This window comes from Mustela lutreola, chromosome 11 (genome assembly GCF_030435805.1).
Source record: "Mustela lutreola isolate mMusLut2 chromosome 11, mMusLut2.pri, whole genome shotgun sequence".
In the NCBI taxonomy this organism is placed as follows: Eukaryota; Metazoa; Chordata; class Mammalia; order Carnivora; family Mustelidae; genus Mustela; species Mustela lutreola.
Genome location: NC_081300.1, coordinates 45,959,071 through 45,977,536, shown reverse-complemented (window position 1 = coordinate 45,977,536; position 18,466 = coordinate 45,959,071). Strand labels below are relative to the sequence as shown.

The 18,466-nt window shown below is 43.4% G+C and overlaps 1 protein-coding gene across 6 annotated transcripts in view; it reads right to left on the bottom strand.

The window, feature by feature from the left end:
• Positions 1-205: 205 nt before the first annotated feature.
• ZNF521 (zinc finger protein 521) overlaps positions 206-18,466 on the bottom strand; it is a 277,871-nt gene continuing 259,610 nt past the window's right edge. For all 6 annotated transcript variants that reach the window (XM_059138909.1, XM_059138903.1, XM_059138907.1 and 3 more), the window contains one exon: positions 206-1,018. In XM_059138909.1, the coding sequence (XP_058994892.1) occupies positions 989-1,018 (30 nt within the window). In that variant the 3' untranslated portion in view covers positions 206-988. The remainder of the gene's footprint in view (positions 1,019-18,466) is intronic.

The following is an 18,466-nucleotide window of genomic DNA, read 5'->3' as shown; positions in this document are numbered from 1 at the left end:
ATTCTTTCCCTATGCAGTATGATGAATATCCTCCCGGCTGCATTTGGCCCAGAGTGAAAAGGTTAAATATGATTGAGGTTATGCCTGTGATATGCACAAGAACAGATTTCACTTCCAAGGGTGCAGGCGATTAGGTTTTTTTTTTTTTTTTTTTTTTTTTAATGGTAGAGTAACTAGAAAAAGAAAACACACAAATACACTCATACCTAATGGTAAACTGAATTTATTTCCTCTTGGAAAACAATTCCAGTAATCTCCAGGTTCAGACCGCAGAGTAAACATTAATAACAGTAACATACAGGTTAGTTCAACTGATTCAAGAATTTGGCTGTGTGAAATCATTAAGGAAAACCTTGAACACTCAAAGCTTCAAATGTATCCAGGAAAAAAAAAATCTTTGACAGTCTACATAACAACTATTGCATATATAGTGATGCTACCTGTCACATTGCAAGGCTTACAAATATATATACGGGCCTTATCCAGCTGTGGGGTTCTGTTCGGCGAGAACATCTCTTCGTGGTGTGCGAGAATCTTCAGCAATAAAAAATAGTCTTGGATTTAACCGTTGATATACCAAAAGAGAAATTCTAGGCTTAAGTGGAAATAAAAGGAAGTCCAAACAGAGTCTTATTTGAAACGGCTGTTTTAATCTGTCTTCCTCGAAAATACTTTCTCTTAAGCCATTTTGCTCACATTTTTTTTTTTTTTAAGCTTGCCTGAATAGGGCCCAAGTCCACTCGTCTTTATAAGACCATCTTAGTATCAGACGACATAATACATGTGCAACACTTTATATACAAGGAGTCTATCTGGTGCTCAAAAGTTCAAACACATGAACATCCAACAGTTTTGATAATACAAGTTTTATGGTACAATACAATGTTTCTGAATATTATACATTAACAATGAACGTTTCGTGCAAAGAGTAAAACATGTTCCCTTTTTGTGCCACAAAAGTCATTCTCCTTGAGAGACCGTATTTGCACTAACTGCTGTGTTGGGTCATCGTATGGTTCTGTAATAAAAAAGAAAGAGGGGGAAAAAAAAAAACTTAAGTGATCTTATTGTCATCAGACAGAGGATCTATACATGCTGGTTCACCGATAAAAATGTGACTGTGTTTCTGCACCCCACCCCTAAGGGGGTGTTCGTGGGGACCCCCAGTGAGTACCGGGGGGAGAGGTAGGGCCAGGGGCCTATAGGAGGTGAGATGACTGGCCTGTACCTTTCCTTTTTTCTCGGCCTCTGCCAGCCTTCCACTGTCTCTTCTTATCAAAGTAAGACTCATTTTTCAAAGACCACAGTAGCACGATTTTAACAGTTTTCTTTATCTGTGTGTTATTTCCCTTACAAAAGCTTTTGGTCTCACCACTCTTAGATGGGAACATCTTGACTGCAGAGGCTCTATCTGTTGCTGAATGCGGTCTTTACAGGCCAATAACCCAGAGGGGGCAAGATGCTTCTCCCGCTCCTATTCTGGGGTGGGCTTGGGGCTGGCACTCCAAGGCTCAAGAACACATCAGAGCGGCTGCAAAGACCCCCAAGCCCAGCGGAAGCCGCCTTTGTGGTACTTGGGTTGTCTTCTTTCCAACCACATAGCACGTTCCCTCTCTGAGTGGACACCCCACTTCTCAACGGTGAGAGGACAACTGTATACACAGACCTGCAGCCTACAATGAGGGATGGCCCCACACCCCGGGCATGCTGCTGATGGCCTGATTTGCCCCTTCCCTCCTCTGCATTTCCCCTGAGCCAGGATCTCCCACCTGTCAGCTTATACACAGTCCCCTGCCCCATCCTTTCTGCTCAGAACCTGGAGGTCTAGCTCAGAATATAATCACTTCCATGTTCATCCCATTGAAAACCGAGTTCTCCCTCCTCTGATTTCCTCCTGATTTATACTAAGAGTACACATCTTAGGTCTTCTGGTTATTTGCAGGCCTGGCTCTTTCCTTATGTCAGAAATTCTGGTGTCCATTCATTTATTCATTGCTTCATAAACATCTGTTGAACACGTGTATCACCACCTGGCATGGCCCTCAGCAACGCCCTCATCATAGAGACCTGGCCAATAGAGTAACTGCTAGGCAAGGGCGATTGAAGAGCCTCCCAAATGTGCACAGTTTGAAGAAGAAAGTCACATGACCACAAAATGACAAGGTAATATGGCAGGATCAGATCTCAAATGAACATAGAAATGCCATGACTACTCCTAACTCTGCCTAGACTTTGGAGAAGGTGCTGCAATGGAGGTAATACATGACATCTAAGTTGAGGCTGGAAACATGAGAACGTATTGGGCACTCCAAGCCAACACATTCACACGAGCAAAGGCAATGAAGCAAGAATACACAAGGTATGTTCTTGGACCTGCAACTCCTTTAGGTTGGATGGAGTCTCCTAGGGTATCCTGAACCAAGAGTACGGATGAGAAAGGAAGACAGAAGGTAGTTCAGGGTCAGATTATGAAGATCCTTTTGTACCTTTTTTACCTTGCTATGGAGTTCAGATTTTGTCATGGAGCTGAACGGCAGCCATGAAGTTTTTTAAGCGGCGTTTTAAAGCCTTAAAGGTCTTTGTTATCTCTTCATCACCCACAACTAGCAAACTATGTGGTCTGTGCACACCTGCTGAATAACCAGACGCCTGCCCAGTCAGGGCTGAGAGCGCCAGTGAGGGAGATGGGAGATCTGTGACGAGAACCCAGGCTTTCCATTCTCTGTTTCAAACTTAGCCCATTTTTGAAGCCTGACAACAAATAATGACGAGGAACATTATGTCACTCTCTCTTATTGAAAACAAACCTATTTTTATTAATTTAGTGATTCAGCTCGATCTTTTTTCCTTCTTAGGAGCCCTAGCCTAACAGTGCATATGGAATAGTTTTTATGCCAATCCTCTTTTTCTTTGTTACGATTTCTAAATTTGAAAATTATTTTTCACCAACAGGTAGACAGAAAGGGTAATCAAAATACTGATGAGACTACTTCCTTAAAAATAAACCCAAAGGTGATGGGAGAGTTTATGAACAATACAAATCTCATTTGCTTAAAATATCATATCTAAGCTTTCTTATACCCTTTGTTATTTCAAAGGGTCAAGTCTGATCAGGTTTTTTTTTTAAAGATTTTATTTATTTATCAGAGAGAGAGGGGGGGAGAGAGCAAGCACAGGCAGACAGAATGGCAGGCAGAGGCAGAGGGAGAAGCAGGCTCCCCGCCGAGCAAGGAGCCCGATGTGGGACTCGATCCCAGGACGCTGGGATCATGACCTGAGCCGAAGGCAGCTGCTTAACCAACTGAGCCACCCAGGCGTCCCTGATCAGGTTTTTCATTGGTGACAAAAAGTTGCCTAAATGATAGGACACTGATGGGTGGTGGGAGATTTCTTTTTTTCTTTCTTTCTTTTTTTTTTTTTTTTTTTAACCCATAATCAAAGCTTAAAAAAATCGATTTCATAACATTAGTTTTAAATGTGTAAGTGCTTCCAATGGACATTCTGCATTCAATAGGATTCTAGAGGTTAATAAAGGAAGATATATCGCAGTGTCTCAGTGTTTTTTTTGTGTGTGTCTCTACTGAGATACCGCAAAACAAGAACCTAACACAAATCAGCTGTAATAGTGGGCAACAGTTGTGTCTCAGACATTTTCATCCTAAACCAGAGCCATACAAGCCTCTTCAGAGGTGCAGGGAAATGAACGAATACATATGAGTCACTTATTGCAATGGACCAAAGTTGTTACTGTAAAGGAGTTATGTTTTGCATATTAAGAGAGAAGAAGATAAATCATTCGAGAGAAGGACAAGATTATGGCTTGTGAAATTCAAGCTCACACAAAAATAAAGAGGCCTAATATAAATGAGGTCTAAATGGGAAATCTGGTGTGAAACATGGTCAAGGCAGGAAGTTCTCTTGCTGTGGAGATGCCTGCATAGAACTGAGATCAATTATTGCCATTTTTTCCACCCACCCCAGTTTTTTTTTTTTTTTTTTTTTTTGGCTCCAGTTCAAATCAAAGGAGGGCTGAGTAAGTCCAGGTGACCCCAGCCAGTCTTGGTGTCCACCCCTGGTAGTGACTGTCAAGATGGGAAAAGGGCATCCAGCTAGGTGGTCTCAGGTAATGGGCATATGTGCCTTGAAAACAAAAGAAAACCAGTCCTCAAAGGCTTTCCTCACCCCATTTGGGGGATCCCTGGGCTATGTCTGTTCCCCTCCCCCAGGTTTTATTATGAGTCCCTGAAAAGAGAAACGGCCCAATTTCATTTTCTGAAGGAAGAAGGAATGGGTGTCTCGACAGCACAGGTTGGGTTGGCTTTCGGGGGTTGGAGAGAGCCGACTGAGAGAGATTCTAGACTTCACAGAGGATCCTCTGGTAAGAGAAACCGGAAGTTGCATCACGGGAGCCCTCTGTGGTTTTTTGTTTGTTTGTTTGTTTTTTTAAACTCCTACACATGATTTCTTCAGAACCAGAGAAAAAGGAGCAAGAGGGAAAGACGAAGAGGAGAGGAGAGACGCGCAGAGCACAAAGCGAAGGTAGGCCACGAGCATGGTTCCCGCTTGTTCGGGCTCTTTCCCTGACAGGAGCCGGTCCCCTCGTCACCGCAGGACAGACGCGGACGCCCAGCGCGGGGAAGAGGCCGCCGGGCCGGCAGCGGGCAGCCTTCTCGGCCTGAGCGTTCCGGCGCTTCACGTCCAGGGGAAACCCCGACACCAGCACAGAGCAGGGGTCCTCTCGCCACTCTCACACGGCGATTCACAGTCCCCAAAGCACTTGAAGGCAGTGCCAGCTTCTGAGGAAAAAGATCTGTTCCAGGGGAGGGAAAGTGTTTTACATAATCGAGGAGAACATCCGCGCGAGTCCACGGGGGCGTGTGAGGGGGCGACGACAGAAAAGGAAGTGGGAAGAGAAGAAAACTTCTGAAATCCCACAGAGAGCCATATTCTACTCTGCAAAAAGCCATCTCTTAGAGACCCCATGTCTAAGTAACTGAAAATTGCAAACCATTAATCCCAGTTATGAGCAGTTGTTTTACACGAGGGGGGCCTATGCTAAAAAAAAAAAAAAAAAAAAAAAAAAGAGAGAGAGAGAGAGAGAGAGAGAGAGAAAAGGAAAAAAGAACGAAACACAAAAAACACACACACAAAAACCCAAATCCATAGCACACCTTAAAGCTTAAAAGGAGATCCATCTACGTAGGATACCTTAATAGCCAGGTTTCAAAAAACAAAAAACAAAAAACAAAAAACAACAACAACAAAAAAACGAAAGAACAAAACAAAACAAAATAAAACACCAAAAAAACAACCAAACAAAAAAACAACAAAAAAACCCCCAAAAATCCACAAACACCCCACAACACTCTCCTTACTGAAAAGGGCTCCATTGGGGAGGAGTGTGTTCTTTTTCTTTTTTTTCCCCCTATAAATGTGAAATTAAACTTAGAAAGCTAAAAAACAGACAAGGACTTTCAAAATTCCCTTCTAGCACTATGTATTTCTTTTAAAATACGACATGCCTTTCATTTTACAAGACTGGAATTCTCATTTTGGGCTTGGCACTCTAACAAATGATTAATTCAGCCTCCTTCTTTCTGAGAGCTGACCACATTTACTGGTCAAACGGTTTAATCCTATTTAAAATGCAATCCAAGCAAAATATTTTTGAACAAAAATAAAACCCCCGCAATCTCCCGAAACTGCTCACCTTGGCCAAGTTATCCCGTTTTTCCTGTGATCTTGATGTGAATTGGAATATTTGCACCAATAACACTGATGGAGTGAACCTTTGGAGGAAAGCCAGGGGGAATCTACCTTCCCAGGGAGGAAAAATGAAGTCCCCGCCCCCAAAAGTTGTGCCCACAGATCGCCCTCGTTTGTCCAATATTTTGGCAGAGACCACGTCTCGCCTGTGCTTTGTAACTCTCTGTTGGCATCAGCAAAATGTTAAGTAGCAATGGTAATAAAAATAAAAACTGCGTTTGAATGGAAGTTTTGTGTGATCTGTTGATTCAAAGATGTTAATCATTTTTACCATGACTTGTCTATTTATAGAGCCCTTTGTCTCGAACAAATTCTGACAAGCTTTTAAAACTAAGAAAAAGAGCCAGCATGCTATTTTAAAAAGGAATGAAAAGAAGAAAAAAAAAATAACAAGCTTTCCACTAATTCACCACGCCATTAGAATCCCGAATTTAAACTGCAGTTGTATTCAATTTAAATGAGATGTTTTCCAACCAGATGAAATAGTAGGGCAATTGTGGCTCTGTAACAATGCAAGGCGGGAAGAAATAAAAGAAATATAAAGATTAAATGTGGCTGTTTCTTTCAACAGATGGTGACAACGCCTGGCAGCATGTTGTTTTTTCTTTAGTTGAAGAAAGCAAACATCCGTAATCAATCATCACTGATTAACTAATTATATTACCCTTCCTTTTATCACGAGGGTTGGACCTTTATCTGTAAACACTATGGATAATCTGTAGGCTTGGATTTTTCCAGAGGCATATGCCAGTACACACAGAGTCCGGCAGTTACAAGCTGCACGCAAAATCCCACTATTACCGTCCACCTTTAAGCCCTTACCGCTTTATTTTTTATTTTATTTTATTTTTTTTTTAAACAAAAGCAATTGGTTTCCAACAGGCTGGATAATAAGTCTTTTGACCTGCATTCTTCTTTGACCCATTAAGGTCACCCCTGAGCTCGGGCATCTAGCTGACTTAGGAAATGCCTCCAAGTCCTACATTTCATCTCCTGCCCACTCAAAATAAAGCTTTCTTTAAATGTGTCTGTACGGGTCCCTGAAGGCCAAAGAGGCATCCCTGTAGTGGGCAATGGAGGGACAGAAGCTTCTGCCTTTATTAATGAATGCAGACCATTATGAGTCTGGCTGGCTCCTTCCCTGTTCCCAGAAGCATATACTGTACGTGACTTAAAATGCTAGAATATTGACACAAAGCGAGCCGGGCACCCCTAAGGAAAATTACTCCTTGGATATAATGTAGGCTCGTAACAGCTATTAGAGTACAAAATAAAACCCTCCGGGATCAAACTGACATATACCGCATTCCACCTAGTCCTCAAACATTAGAAGAATTTCTTTGTGAAGGCATTCTCAAGGACAGCATTAAACTGACTTTTGTAGCAATCTGCAACAGCTTTTTGGCTCAGAGCTTTTAGTACTAAATCTCTGGTTTGAATCAATACAAGTACTATATCTTCTACATTAATCAATACATTTGGTTCAATACATGTTCTATTAAATTATACTTTCTAATCAAGATTTTTACATTTCCACCCTCTCTCTTTTTCACCCCCAACTTCTTTTGCTAGTGAGACAGTTTTAAAAGTGTACATAGCTAATGATGACAGGATACGGGGTTATTTCCCCCCACACTCTAGAGAAATACTATGGCGAGGGGCGGCCTTTAGGCCCCTTAATAAGGTTAACGGGATGTGAATGTAATAAATGAACATTTGCAAAGTCCCCACAACTACAAAAGTACTCGGAGTCTTAAATTAATTAAATGTGAATTCCTATAGCTCTCAAAGCACCATCAGTAATGTTCTAAAAATGGCACTGAAGACCCAAATCGTCCAAAAGTACCAATCAGATACCATTTTGCCACCCAAAGCTCCCCTGTCCACAATCCATACACTTCTTAGCTGGAGAACTTCGGGGGACTTGTGTTTTTGTGGACCTTATCTGGTGACCAGCAGGAACATGTATGTGGGTATGTGCATTTTTGTAAGACCTATTTCAATGAATATTCTTTAAAAGATAGAAATGTAATAGTTCCCAAAGTGCTTTGGGACTCTAAAAAACATATTCATGGCCATTTTCATAGCCAGAGAAGTTGACTCTTTGGTAGAATTTTACTTTGGTAGAATTTACTAAAATAGGGTTCTATTCTTTTGTTTTGACATAATCAGTGGCATTTCAGAAACTGTCATAATATGCTTTTGCCTCTCCCTCTAATGCCATGAATGTTGCATTTATCATGTTTGCACTGACAGAACTTCCCTTTTTATTTTTTTCATATGGTAATACTATCGCCATGAACTTACAGAGACTCTGATGCTTTTTCTTCTGACATTTAATACTTCACATGGGCTTGGCCTGACGTCTCAAAGCATTTTCCAGACAACACCAAGATGAATTAAAGCAAAAGGTGAAACTGTCATCAAAAGTGACCAGAAAAATACAAGATACTAATGATAGGAAAGGACCATTAGGTTATCTCATTTGTCCCCTTGCTGGAACAGAGTTATTTTATAAAGTTTATACTCTAGGCTAATTTTCAATGGTTCTGGCAATGAAATTTCCATCACATTTCCCATAGGAAACAATTTCACATCTCAGTAAACTTCAGGGAGGATCATTTCTATTATTGTTGTTGTTCTTTAGACATTCACGCAAAATAGGCCTAGCAAAGGATGGTCTGAGATAACCTTGAAATACATGGACATTGGCATGTTCATGACTTTATGTTCAGAAGTCTTAAACATATATTTGCAGCATTAAGTTCTATCTCATCCAAAGTAACCCAAAAGACAATCCAGTAAACCATTTCTTAGTCATTATACACACTGTGTCACTTGGTTGCTTCGTTCTAGAGAGAAGCCTACAAATTAAATAGATTCTAGAAGACCAGTGGGACTTGCCTTTCAACAGCCAACCCTGCCACTATTGACATATTGGGCTGGACAATTCTTTGCTGGGGGTGGAGGTATCCCCTGCCCTGTTGGATATTCAGCAGCATCTCTGGCCTCTATCAAAAACGGGCCAGCTGTGGCAACCACTAATGTCTCTAGACATTGCCACATATTCCTTAGTGGGGGAAAAAAATCTCCCCCAATGAGGACCACTGCTTTACAGTGTTTTGGAAAACCCATCGAACCTGTTGTGCCATTCTTATGTATGCTTAGTCTTTAGTCCAAGAGGTATCTTCTCCACCAAATTTAAAAAGCAAGCAAACAAAATGGATAGCAAAAGGGACATATATGCTGCATTGAACTATATCATATGGCATCTAAAAATATAGTCAATGGGTGAATCTTAAAAAAAAAAAAAAAGGCGGGGGGGGGTCACCTGGGTGGCTCAGTCATTAAGCATCTATGTCTGGTTCAGGTCATGATCCCAGCATCCTGGGATCCAGCCCTGCATCAGGCTCCCTGCTCAGCAGGAAGCCCGCCTCTCCCTCTCCCGCTCCCTCTGCTGGTGTTCCCTCTCGCTGTATCTCTCTGTGTCAAATAAATAAATAAGTAAATAAAGTCTTTAAAAAATAAAAATAAAATAAAATATAGTCAATGGATGAGAATGGGTGATTGCAGAGAAATCGGGGAAAGGATATATAATGTCCTTTTAGATATATAATAAACGGTAGTGCATGTATGAACAATTGAATGTTTCCAGAAAACGTCGACTCTTTCACAACTGACCACCCATGTACCATCAGTGAATAAAGGCAGTCCATTTTCACGGCAATTAATCAACGTCCTGGTTTAGGAATATTTGCAATCTAACAAGGGATAAATACTGAACTCTGGAAATTAATTTTTAAGGTGTGGCTAGTTGAACTATCTATTTTGAACAAACTGCACAGACATCATCCTTAATTTGCTGGTTTAGATTTAATAGCAGGAGTCGATTCTACCTGTAAGTAATGAATGCATCAGAGAACCAAAGACATGTTTTCAGAGCTGGGAGGGTCCTAGCAGCATCTGTTCCATTATCTCATTTTATAGATGAGGAAATTAAGACCCAGAGAATGTAAGCCAACTTTCAAGGTCTTATATGTCCTCCAGTGGCTCCACTGGCTTTGGGCATGAAGCAATTGCTGAGTGACAGTGGTTGACGTGTTCTAATCCCTGGGTCGGACCAGCAGCAGAGATGGCGGATACTCACCAACATGGGTGGACAGGGTGTTATGGGCCATAAAGAAAGTACACCTTGGACCTCTTATGAGAGAGGAGTCATACTTGCCTGGTGTTAGAGTTGAGGAAGAGGAGGAATGAGAGGCTGCAGAGGGAGAGTAAGCATGAATCAGGCTGAGAATCCATAGGCATAGACTGTCTGGGACAGGAAGTCATTTGTGCGGCTGGAGACCATTCAGGCCGGCAGGGCAGGGAGTGGGGTCCCACTTGAAGAAGACCCTATCTTCATTACAGGTATTCTTTCTGACAACCGCAAACCAAGAGGGCAGAGCCTATGGTGGTTACCAATGTTGCAAGAATACTCATTTAATTCACTTAGTCTTGGTCTAATACATCTCCAGAAGCCTAAGCAAAGACTGATTTTAAAAATAATGCCATGTCCAAATTGCTAATGTAGAACAATTTCTAGAATTTTGACAATTAAACATCAAAGACAAATAAAACAAGCCACTCAGGTCCACCAGTTTCAAAGGGACTCTACTGCTGATGGGTCAAATGTGGGAAATATTAGCATGGCCATAATTCCATTTTTTGAGAGCTTTAAAAATGATAGTAAAATTTCAGTTGCTAGCTGACCCTTATCTGTTTCGTATACCAGCCAGGCTTAAACATTTCCCATTTTGGAACTGACAATAGTACGCAATACTTACTAAGTTAAGAAAAAAAAAAAAAGTCCCAAATTGGAAGTACAGGCTAAAATATAGCACAATGGCCACTGGGAAATATATTAAAAATCTAAGGTCTATTTTTAAAAGGAAACCATGAACTATTTGCTTACATGCAAGGAGCCGAAAGAAAATTTAAATTGAACCAGCAAAAGTGAATGAAAGACTGGAGCCAAAAGATGCTGTTCAGATTGTAGAAGTGCAGGATCCCAACGTATTATGGGACAGAAGGCTTTGATAGGCAATACAGTCTAATAAGATATTCAGGGATTAAGTCAGTGCTTCACGGACAGATGTGTCCATGTGCCAGTTGTTGCTAAGCTTTAATTTTTCCCCCTGCAATGTTTAATTTATCACACTGGCGCTTTCTAAACTAGAACATCTGTAAACAAGGTTAAGAATGACCTCCTTCCAATTTTACATCCGCGAACAGTGCCCCTTCTTCGTGCTCTAATTTTAGATACCTTAAAGATAAATAAATCTGTGGAAGGAAGAAAAAAAGGCTTGTCTGACACTGTAACGTGTTCATCTTGGGCGAATACAAATTTCCTCTCCGCCTGGCTCTTGAGGCACACAACTGACTCTTGCCGCTCAAGCCAGAGTCAGGCATCCCCTTCGCAGTCAAACGCAATTAAACAAACTTCTGCTAAATATTTAACAGCCTCGTGTAGTAATTAGCAGCAAATAATGGGAGCTTAAATTGATAATTGCTCAGAAATGTCCTCTTGCCAACATTACAAGTTTCCCGCTCCTCCCTTTTCTCTTAGATTTTGAATCCCGAAAGGTTTTATTTTTAAAGGACTCAGTTACTGAGATTACCCATGGTGACATTACTTGGCCCACGATCTTGCAGTCAAGTTGGGCTGTTTTGCTGTCAGCTGCAATATTCCACCCCCATTACTTATTTTACTTCTGTGTTTGAAATCCAGCGCAATTTAAAGTTATGTACCTGAAAGCTGCTGGAATGGGGCATTGATTTAAAAACTGACTGGCAGGCTTAGGATTTAAACTCTGGTCCACTAGATTCAAAAGGTCATCTGATTAGAATGAGAGAGGCACAAGGCTTGTAATTTATATTCAAAGGGTAACCTTTGTAGGGAGAAGGAGGGAGCAAGGACTCTTTCTGCTTTTTCCACTCCATATGGACAAGGATTCCCTTCAACCAAATTCCAATAATTATGAAAAATAGTTTATTGAACTAAGAAAAAGCACAAGAGATGCCACTTCCTTGTAGTGTATCACTTCCTTTATTAAAAACACTGCCACACTCTCTAGGAGGTAACCTCGTATTAAGAGTAAGTCAAAGATGTTATAAATCATTAAAACTAACAGAAAAAAAGTCTTTCCCCGTCATAAGCAACCAAATGTTAGTCTACCAGGGCATTTGCTTCCGTGGATATGAATAAAAAGGATAAAAACTGTGAAATGACGATGATTGACAGGCATCATTTACGTAATTAAACTGTGTAAGGACAAGTCTGTGCGCGCATGCGTGCACATGTGCACATCCATGCCCGAGCTGGACGTTGGCACAAGTTTGTGCTGTGCAGAGGGGGTAAAGTTACATACGTGTGCGCGTTCTGCAGGTCAAATTCCTGCCGTTGGCCTGTGATCTTTTGGTTCCTCATTGCCCCAAATTGCCCTTGTTTTAAGTTCTAAACGAAGTCCTTTTAACGAGCAAATATTTCACAAACCCAAGTCTATTCGGGTGTCTCTCACTTAAAAAGAAAAATACACAATTCTGGTTTGGAGAAAGGAGGAGTAATTTCATACCCAAGGTGGGTGCTTGTTTTCTTGCTTGCTTCTTCCTTTCCTCTTTCCCCTGCATTTTTTTGTGTACTATAGAAAGGATCCAGTCCCCTCCCTTTAATCATCCCCCACCCCCCTACTCCCCGCAATCACCCCTGGTGGTTAGCCAGTTCACAGAGGCACCTAGAGAGGAGACCAGGAATGCTGCAGGCACCTCTTATCCTACACTGAACCTTGTCAGGGCTTTGGGGGTAGATCTGTGTTTTCTCTTGTCCCTCATCCACTCTTACCTCAGGATCTCACAATGGCAGCGCTGCCCCTCTCTTTCCACCCAGCCAAGAAGAGCCTCTTTTTCATTCAGAAACTCCCACGTTAAACTCCCATTTTCCTCCCACTTCCCGGGCACCTTCTCTGACACTGCTTTCCAGGTCTCGGTGGGACAGTTCCCTCACCTCTCATGGTCCACAGAGCTCCTAGAAAGACAGCCCCGCACAAAGATGTGCTGTAACTATGGTGAGAGTAATCTATAACCCTCACATCCTTATATAATTTGCTACTCCAAGTTAATTTTCATTCATTACAATAAAGCAATATAATTAAAAAAATAACTCTTTAAAGTGAAGTATTTAACATGATCCTGGAAGAAAGGCAGCTTTCTTGCTAACAGAGGGCTAGGCAGCAGGCATGGTGCACACTCATGCAAATTCAAAGGTGAGGCGTAAACAAGAACACACAGCCACACTGCCATGCAGAAAGGGCCTGGCAACGGGAGGCCTCATTCTAATCAGTCCTCAAAGGAACCTGCCATACAGAAGTGGCACTTATTCTAATTTAAAGCCCTCATGCTTGCTTCAGTGTTGCAAAATTTATAAAAGAATAACTTCATTAAACCGCCCGGCACTTCAAACACAAATGCAAACCAGCCACAACACAGAAGGAGCTGGACAAGAGGAAGAGAAATATTCCCCGAGAGTTGTTAACTCGGATATTCAAATGAAGCCTGCATTGGGGCAATTCTCTTCCCGATGACCCGGTCTGACATGCAACTTTCCTTCACCAAGGACTTCTCTTTACTTCACTCGGGAGGCCTGTTGCTGCTTAGCGGTCTGCTTAATCACACTGGAAAATCATTCAGAGGGGTCCGGCAAGCCACGTGCCGTGCAGAAAAAACGTCTGGCAGTACCTAAGTGAATACCGTTCAGCGTTCTTTTCCTGGTCTGCAGAGAGATTGACTCTGAATACACACTATGACAGTTTCCATTTATTGGGATATAGATTTCAGACTCTTCTATGTTGAAAAACTCATGTAAAAAAAAAAAATTGCCCCCCTTCACTTGGGTCTTCAAGAAAGAAAGCAAGAGTAAGGGCTAAGTGGAAACCACCTGGTCGATCCATGCACAGCACTGGAGAAAAGTGAGCTTCACATCCTAAAACACACTGTTAAGGAAGATCCTTTTTCTCCCTTGAATCCAAGAAATGCTACAGTAAAATAACTGCAGGCTAGATTTCCAAGCGACAATGCAGTTTGTGTCAGAACACACATCATTTCGTGCTGTCAACATGTTTCTCCAAATCTCTTTTTGGAGATGCAATGCAAAGACAAATCTGGAAGCCTTCTGAAGAACTCCAAGCCTCTGAGAAAGTGTGTGTCACATACGAGTTGTACTATGCACCGCGATCTGGAAAGATTCCAGTCATGAAGGAGCCCTTTCCTGTTCAGGGTTTCTCAATACCCACGTCCAAATTTGGGCAGAGATTCTGCTTCAGAGGGAGTAAGGGTAAGCATCCCAAACTCTTGAAAATGGTTATCTGTGGCTGGAGAAGAGGCAATGACCTTAGGGTGAAATTGCTTAAGGTGAATCTACAGCCAACAGAAGGTCTAACAGAAGACATTGAGCCCAGCTCAACACGGAGCTGTGCCACAGGGTCCGCTGCCGCTCAGAGGGGAGACCTGCTCTAGGACACTCAGGCCAGGAGAGGACAGACGGACAGGAGAGATGGGAGCGTGAAAGTTATCATCTAGAACAACAACAACGGAAAGGCAGTGTGATGTGATTCGTATTATTCCTAGGATAAACAAATACTGGAATTAATTCTATCTTCGTAAATATGTTTTTATAATGCTGAGGGCTCTTTTACTTTCACATAATGCCATAGAGCAGTAAAGGTAAGTTTCTATGATTTTACTTCTCCGTGAATAAAACAGAGCTAATCAGATGGAATGAATGAGCTAATTCAATTACAGGCAGCCTTTATTGTGCAATAAAATATGGATTATTGATCTTGTGGAGTTGGCAATGCATGATGCAAATTTGAGTGAATGAAACCTGAAGATGCCAGTTTGACTGTTTTTATACATGCTTATGTCTACTAGGACTGTTTCTACGTTTGGAAAACCAGCAAAATAAGCAACGCTAACTAATTAAACCCCGGGCTTCAAAAGGGGATGGATGAAAGGTCACCACAGAGGGCTGGCATGGCAGTCTGAGAAGGCCCCTTTAGCAGGGGAGCCATCCCTCCGTAGACCCGTACAACAGAGGGAGGGGTGGAGACACGGACCCTCTCTCCCAGCCTGTCTGTGGCACAGTAAGCCACAAACTTATTTGGGAGACTGAAATTGACTCCATACGCATCTTGCTACAAATCCAATCTAGTCCCGTCATCGGAACGAATGTATTGTTGTGGCTTTGCACTTGTGAGGCAGAACACAGCGCTGGACTCTTCTAGCAGAATCCTTTGGTCTTTTATCTCTTAAAAAAAAAAAAAGGCAATAATCAACCCTGGTTAGAAAGCAAGCAGCTCTGAGGTCACGTGAAACGGAAAGCCTATGCAGCCAACACTAAAGGGAAAAAAAGAAGGTGAGCTCTCATATTCCGTGTGTATTTACACACCTCAGTTCCGTCTTCGCACTTCCCCTTATAAATCTGCCCCCAGATACGGTGGCATGCTGATTGCTGTTTGTGCTCTGCTAGACCAGACTGTCTGCCGTATTCCTTAGAAACTTCGCCCCGCTCCTCCCTGCAGGCCTGGCCCTTTTCCTCCTTTTGACCAGCTCCCCATCCTCACTACCTTTCCATGGACCAACCCCCCCAGCCCCCACCCGCAGCACAAACATACGCTCTTTCTTCCCCTGATTTTTTTTCTAAGACTCGCAGTGGGTTCTGTGCTTTGGTAGGCGTCCCTCCAAAAGCACAGGCAAGCGGACATGTGGCCTGTTTTCGGAAAAGACTCCAACGAAAGGGAGGAATCAGAGATGCTAAACAATGCTACGCAAAGTTGCAAGCTGCTCGGCTACAGTCCAGAAAATGAATCCAATTTTTCATTCTGTCATTATAAATATTTCATTGCAAATGGTACTGATTTTCTGCAACTGTGGTTAAGCAAAGGGCCTCTGTGTGAATATTTAAGAAAAAAAAAAGGGGGGGGGAGGAAGACAACGAAGAAGGGGAGGGAGGAAAGGTTAGCAACCAATTAATTTCTTACTTTAAATGTAAAAGATTCCGGGAGAAATTCAACAGTGATGTAGTGTGTGACTCAAAGAAGAAGAAGAAAAAAAACATTTACTCTGCTCTTCTTCTGACAGTTTCTCATAAAATATCTGCAGCCCATCTATCTTTTAGTACTCCAGGCTCCTCTGGAGAGCAGAAAATGGTGGTTTAAAGCTCACTTCAGTGCCAGTCTGCGGGAGATTGCTTTCCACAGGACCCCCGCTGATGGAGGCCTAGGGGAAGAGGCCCAGGAGTTATTCAATCAGCCCGAGACTCTGGGGCGGCTGGGGGTCCTTTGAGGGCTGATTATAAAGCTGCCCTCCTGTTGCCTGCCTCGGAACAGAATGAAATGAGCAGCCTCTTGCTGAGCAGATTCTGCAAGAAGGAATTTCACCTGTCATGGAGTTTGTCAGAATTTCAGGATTTATCTTGGTGCAAAATTAATAAAATACCAACCAGGATTTCAGGCTGACTACTCAGCTGTGTCATCTCAAAGTGATCTTTCACCCAGGAAAACCTGGACAGTGAGGACAGCTGTTCTTGCCCTACTTCCCCTTCGGAGGATGAGCGAGGCGACGCGATACCACCGGACGTCGGGATGAGATTCTGAACCAATTACACACAAGGCTGCGTCACGTGTGGGTGCTACTGTCTTGATGCGTGACCTCTCACCCCGCCGCTGTGGTTCTGAAGCCTCTTTGGAATAAGCCCAAGTCTGAAGCATAAAAAGGCCATTTCTGCAGTTTATAACACAGTAGGTCCCCTATGGCATCACATCTGTTAAATTCATACACTGGTATTTTAGGCCGGAATTTGATTTATCTCTTAAAAAGAAGTTCTCACGACGGACTGTGTTAAGAGCACAGATTGTGAAACATTACAAATTAATCTTGGGTCGGCTGTGGACAGAGAGGTGCGGTTTCAGCGTTTGTGTGAACACGTGTGCTCTCGGGTCCCCACACCCTTGGGGCTCCCTGTGGGAAGGGCCCTAGAGGGGAGGGGACAGGCAGGGGACAAACCTCTCTCCCTGCTCTTGGGCTCCGGGCTGCAGCCGGCTTGGGAGTCTGGCGTCTCTGCCCACTCCGCTGCAGAAAGTGGCCCGCACCACACAAGTCGCCATGGCCGCTGCAGGTGGGGTTCTACGAAGCCCCAGGTTTGATCATTTTGAGCTGGGGCTTGCAGAGCCCTGGAGCAATTAGCTCTGGTCCTCAGGATGGGCAGCATGACGTCACAGATGGGGCACTGTGCGGGGTCCGGCCACCAGCTGGCCAGAACCACTGGGACAGAGGGTACAGACCCTTCTCGGATTCGACTCTGGACTCTGAACTCAGGTTTGGAACAGGCATAACTCGATTCACAACATCTACCTTGTCTCGCATTCCTGGCCCCCCACCACGCTCCAACCATGGGTACCTCTTCCTAATTGGTCATTGGCAGCACACCCCCGGCTCTCAGAGCCTGCCTTTGGTTTAAGGCAATCGCTGCCTCCCTGTCCGTTTTCCGATGGACATTTTCTAAACGAGACATTAAGCAACACTGTAATGTGTTCCGTCCAGCTCTTCTCCTGGTTAACTGACAGTCCCGTTTCAGAGAGCCACCTTTACGAAGCAGTAGTGCCCCGATGATATTAATACCAAGAGATCTCAGGAAGGAGCGAGAAAGGGAGAGGGAAAGCGCGCAAGCGAAGGCACAGATGGTGGGCGGGGACGCAGGGTGCTCTCAGCAGGCTTCAGTGGAGACGCATTAACTCCACGGAGGGATGAGGGCTGCCCACCAGTCCCATCATGAATTATAACTGAGTATGGGAGTGAGGTCTTAGCGCCTGGCTCACAGCAAACAGACTGTTCTATTTTCCTGCCCAATAACCTTTCACCCTTAGAAACTCAAAGCACAGCGAAGCACACTGCTGATATTTTATGGTATCCCCGTAGCCTTTTATGTGTCTAGAAGGCACACAAACTTAGCAGATGCGTCCAGCGGTGGAAGTCAGATAATTATAAAATTAAGTTTTGGCAATGTCAAAAAGGAAACCTTTTTACGGGTGATTGGGGTCTCCAGCGAGAGGTGGTCTTCGGTCAGCTGGGGGATCGAATCAAAGCAGGAGGGGCGGTGGAAGACAGATGCCCGCCTCTGGGCCACGCTGAGTAGCGGGGAGGAGCCTCCCTTTTGCACACTTTCCTCCTCCTCCTACGTGAAGGCAGCTCCTGCCCCATCGGTTCCGTTCTCCCACTCGCTCATTCAATGAAGTTATCAATGAAGGAGGCCTGTTATTTTAGGCAGTTTAAAATTTCACCGCTTTTCAAGGACTCGTTTACCCTGCCTTTCACTCCCGCTTAAAGCCTCGGAGTTGCTGTTCTAAATGACAGCACTGTGAGCGAGCCGTGCTTTTAAGCACTATTCATCTCGCCCGCCACATCTCGGGCTTTTACAGAACATGGCTCGCTCTCCAATAAGGGGAACTCACTCTTTCATAGCTGCAGGGCAGAGCCTGTTCTGAGCTGTAGATTCGCTGCAAATATAACAATAAAGGATACAAATGTGAATTCCTCTTAAAACACACGCGTGGCTCGGAAGCTGCCTTGCCTTAGCAAACTCGATCAAGAGCAGCCTATCAATCTTTCT